This window comes from Nansenia antarctica (genome assembly GCF_963989245.1).
Source record: "Nansenia antarctica genome assembly, chromosome: 2".
Taxonomy (NCBI): Eukaryota; Metazoa; Chordata; class Actinopteri; order Argentiniformes; family Microstomatidae; genus Nansenia; species Nansenia antarctica.
The window spans coordinates 87,073,423-87,077,492 of record NC_137675.1 but is presented as its reverse complement, the minus strand read 5'-3'; the positions used below and the strand labels follow the sequence as shown (position 1 = coordinate 87,077,492).

The 4,070-nt window shown below is 43.5% G+C and overlaps 1 protein-coding gene across 1 annotated transcript in view; it reads right to left on the bottom strand.

Moving 5' to 3' along the window:
• LOC308150817 (protein kinase C alpha type-like) overlaps positions 1-3,867 on the bottom strand; it is a gene marked incomplete at both ends in the record, with an annotated part of 52,886 nt that extends 49,019 nt beyond the window's left edge. The window contains one exon of the mRNA XM_080523609.1: positions 3,769-3,867. Coding sequence (XP_080379735.1) covers positions 3,769-3,867 — 99 coding nt within the window. The remainder of the gene's footprint in view (positions 1-3,768) is intronic.
• Between the last annotated feature and the right edge of the window lie 203 nt (positions 3,868-4,070).

Here is a 4,070-nt window from a genome sequence, read left to right as displayed (position 1 = left end):
GCCCATTTCCCCTTCATCCAATGCAGTTTGGCTTTAGGATCCTACACTCTACAGAAACGGCCAACTGCTACTTCCTAGAAAAGGTCAAAGGTATGGTTGATAGAGGAGGTGTTGTAGGTGCTGTGTTTTTAGATCTTCGCAAAGCCTTCGACACAGTCAATCACCAGGTCCTTATCACCAAGCTGTCTGCCTTTAACTTCTTGCCATCAGCCCTTAAATGGTTGGACTCATATCTCAGTGACAGAAATCAGCTAGTCCAGATAAACAATCAGCGCTCACCTACCATCATGTCTTGCGCCGGGGTACCACAAGGCTCCATACTTGGCCCACTCTTGTTTAGCCTATATATCAACGACCTACCATCTGTCTGCCCAGAAGTGCATGTACAAATGTATGCTGATGACACTGTTTTATATGTGCATGACAAGAACAAACACCTGGCAGCTGCCAAACTTAGCTCTGCTATGGAAAAGGTCACCAAATGGCTCAACAGCTCTTGCCTCCAGCTCAACGTTAATAAAACTGTAGGAATGTTCTTCTCCAAACAACACAATATGACCACGGCAAACATAACCATTTCAGGGCAAAACATTAGTATAGTTCCGTCGTTCAAATATTTAGGGATCATCATTGATTCAAACCTGACTTTCAAAGAGCACATCAATAAAGTGTCTGGTAGGGTGAAGTTTGGCCTGGCAAACTTCAGGTACATCAGAAGCTCACTGACCATGAGTGCTGCCAGACTATATATGGACGCATCAATTATGTCGCACCTCACATATTGTTTGACAAGCTGGGGCCATGCATACAGCACTTCCCTAAAGCCATTAGCCACCCTATACAAGCGGACCCTTAAGGTCATGGACCAGAAGCCCAACAGCACACACTACTGTACCATCCTAGACAAATGTAAATACCTTAGCTGGGAAGACACCATCAAATACAAAAACATCTGTCTCATCCATAAAATTCTGCATAACAAAGCTCCTCCCCCGCTTAACTCTTTCATAAACCAGCGTGACCACAGCTTACGGCCCACCAGAAGCACCTCTCGTGGCGACCTTATAGTTCCATTCAGGAAAAGCACCTTCAGTAAGCAATCCTTCTCAGTGATAGCAATAGAAAACTGGAACTCACTACCCAACCAACTCAAAGACATACATACCAGGGACGTGCCGTCCATATAAGCAGGGTAAGCAGTGCTTACCCAACGAAAAAAGAAAAAGAAAAAAGGACCGTGAAAATATTAAAATAAAAGTGCAACCGTTTGTTTGTTTTCATTAAAAGAGTCGTATTTTAGGTCCCAGGGCAGCAGGAGTCATTCATTTTGATGTTGCATTTTTAGCGCCACCTGTAGGAGTAAAGCACTTCCTACTCTGCAAGCACTCCTCTCTTTGCTTTCCCTCGCGTACATTCGAATGCGTGAACATGTCTTTTTTATTTTTTCCCGATGCCTCAACCCGCTGTTTAATGTGACCAGGGTAAGCATGCTTTCAGCCAATCAGAGTAGTTCTTTCATTCCGATAAGAGCTACTGATTGGCTATCATTTTCAAGTTCACAAGTTCATCAAGTTCACACTACTTTCTCTCGCCCGGCAGAATAGTTTATGCTAGCTCAAACGATCTAATCAATAAGGATAACTTGCGAATATGGACATTACTGTCAGTGTCAGCGACCTAAAGGGATTTTGTAGACTGGGCTGGACTGCAAAAACAGAACTACTGGCTAAAGGCCGTCCAAAGCTACACTACAGCAAGCCTGGTATGAGCGGTTTATATGATTTATATGATTCGCGAGCCTGGTGGCGATCTGTGCTTGTTTATATGGTTTGAGTACTGCTTTGCTGCTGGTATGGCTTCTTATTTAAGACTTCCTCTGCTTTTACCTTTGAATGTCGGCCTGTGCCGTTGTGTTTGGAGAGAGAGCTGCTTAATCAATCGCTGAGATAGGCCTAATGTCGCTGTCCGTGACATTGGTTCTGAACCAAAAGTGTTTGAGAGAGATAGAGAGGGAGGGTTTGTGATGTGATGTCAAGTGCCTGTGTGACAAAGTGTGAAAAGAAAGTGTGTTGTGAGTTTACTATGGAGGTTGGAAACTGTGTGTGTCTGTGTTGTGCGTGTGTGCGTTAACTGCGTTTGCGATGTTGAAACTGGATTTCAGCAGGCTGGCTACTTGAAAATATCTTGGTTCAAAAAAGATTGAACAATGAGCACCCCTGATATAGTCGAAACTGGCAACTTTTTTTGGGGGGGGGGGTAATCTGATCACAAAGTGACACTACCGTTTATTAGCGGGTTCTAGGGCATCAAAATTGCATTTCCTTGAAACTGCGTTCACTGATAGCGTGTATGTGTAATTACGTGTATTTCTATATTTTATGCTTACCCAATCTAAAAGCTCACGGCACGTGCCTGATACATACTTACTCCACCTTCACAACACACATGAAAGCCTGGCTGACACAGAACTATACTTGTCCTCATTAATCCCTCTCTGTGCTGCCTCCCCATAATGCCTTTTTTTGTATGTTTTGTTTTGTTTAATGTATTGCTGTTTGTAAGTGCTTAATGTTGTGTGGCCTGTAATTGTCCTGTGGCTTCTATGTGCTTGAAATGTCGCTGCCCCAATAAGTGTGTATGTGGTGTTTGTTGTGGCCCCTTCAATCACCTCAGCTTGCTTACGTGTGTTTTTTGTCAAGTGTGATGTTGGGGTACCTTGTCTCAGCCACGTGTTCTTAGAATATTTAAATGTTTTATTTTAACTAATGACGTTACTTTTCAGGATGCCATGTTGCAACTGGCCGGGGACTTCAGCTGAAAATTAGCCGACTAGGCTAACCCTGCCTTTTTTACTGTATTTTATATGGTTCATGTATTTGGATTGTCCTCGATATAATAAACTAATAAACTAAACTAAACTAAACTACTCACATCAGTGCTGAGGCCCTTCTGCTCTCTCTCCTGGTCCTCTAACTCGCTCATCACTGCTCCCTCAACAAGGCCTACAGCACACCAAGGACTGCTCTCTGCCATCTTGTTGTTGTTTGAAATGTTTTGATTTGAATGTTCTGGAAGATGCAAAGCATTAGAACACTAGACTGTTCATTACAAACAGATGATGCCTCAAAGTTCCAAATTCCAACATGGGAAAACAATGAGAATACTGTAGGACTCCTTCCCTCAACACACCTCCCAGTTGAAGGAGAAGGAGGTGAGCAGTAGGAGTTTGGGGTTAACAAACAGATTTTGAATATTTTAATGTATGCTGCATTGCCATGCAAGCAGTGAATACAAGGCAGAGGCAGAAGAAGTAGAGCAAGAAGAACCAAAGGACAATGACAGCAGCACAGCAAGTTGGCTTCATCACTAGATTTCAAGGATCTTATTAAAGATTTTGCTACTAAGAAGGCCCAGCGTTTAGCTTTGATTTGGTCTCTTTACTCCTATCTTGAATCGTTGTGCATTAGGCTAGACAGCTATATCTAGTGTGTGTGTGTGTGTGTGTGTGTGTGTGTGTGTGTGTGTGTGTGTGTGTGTGTGTCTGTGTGTGTGTGTGTCTGAGTGTGTGTGTGTGTGTGTGTGTGTGTGTGTGTGTGTGTGTGTGTGTGTGTGTGTGTGTGTGTGTCTGAGTGTGTGTGTGTGTGTGTGTGTGTGTGTGTGTGTGTGTGTGTGTGTGTGTGTGTGTGTGTGTGTGTGTGTGTGTGTGTGTGTGTGTGTGTGTGTGTGCAGGGTGGTGTTGTGAGTTGTGTAGATGAGATGAAAACCTGCCTGGTCATCTGTCAGGGAGGACAGGTACTCCTGCAGCTTACTCCTGCAGGCACTCTCTCCTTCAGACAACAACACTATCTTCTCCATGTCAGCCTTCATCCTGTCACTCTGTAAGCAGATCAGAAAGGGATTGTCAACTTAGTTCCAATTAGTGCTTAAGTCTGGTAACCAATGAAACAGTTGAGGTTACCTTTTTACATGGAAACCACCACTAGCATGCTCCTGCGTTTTATAACAACACTGAACACATGTTGTTGACTAACTAGAGTTAACCCAGAGTGAACTACACTCATCAATCGTTT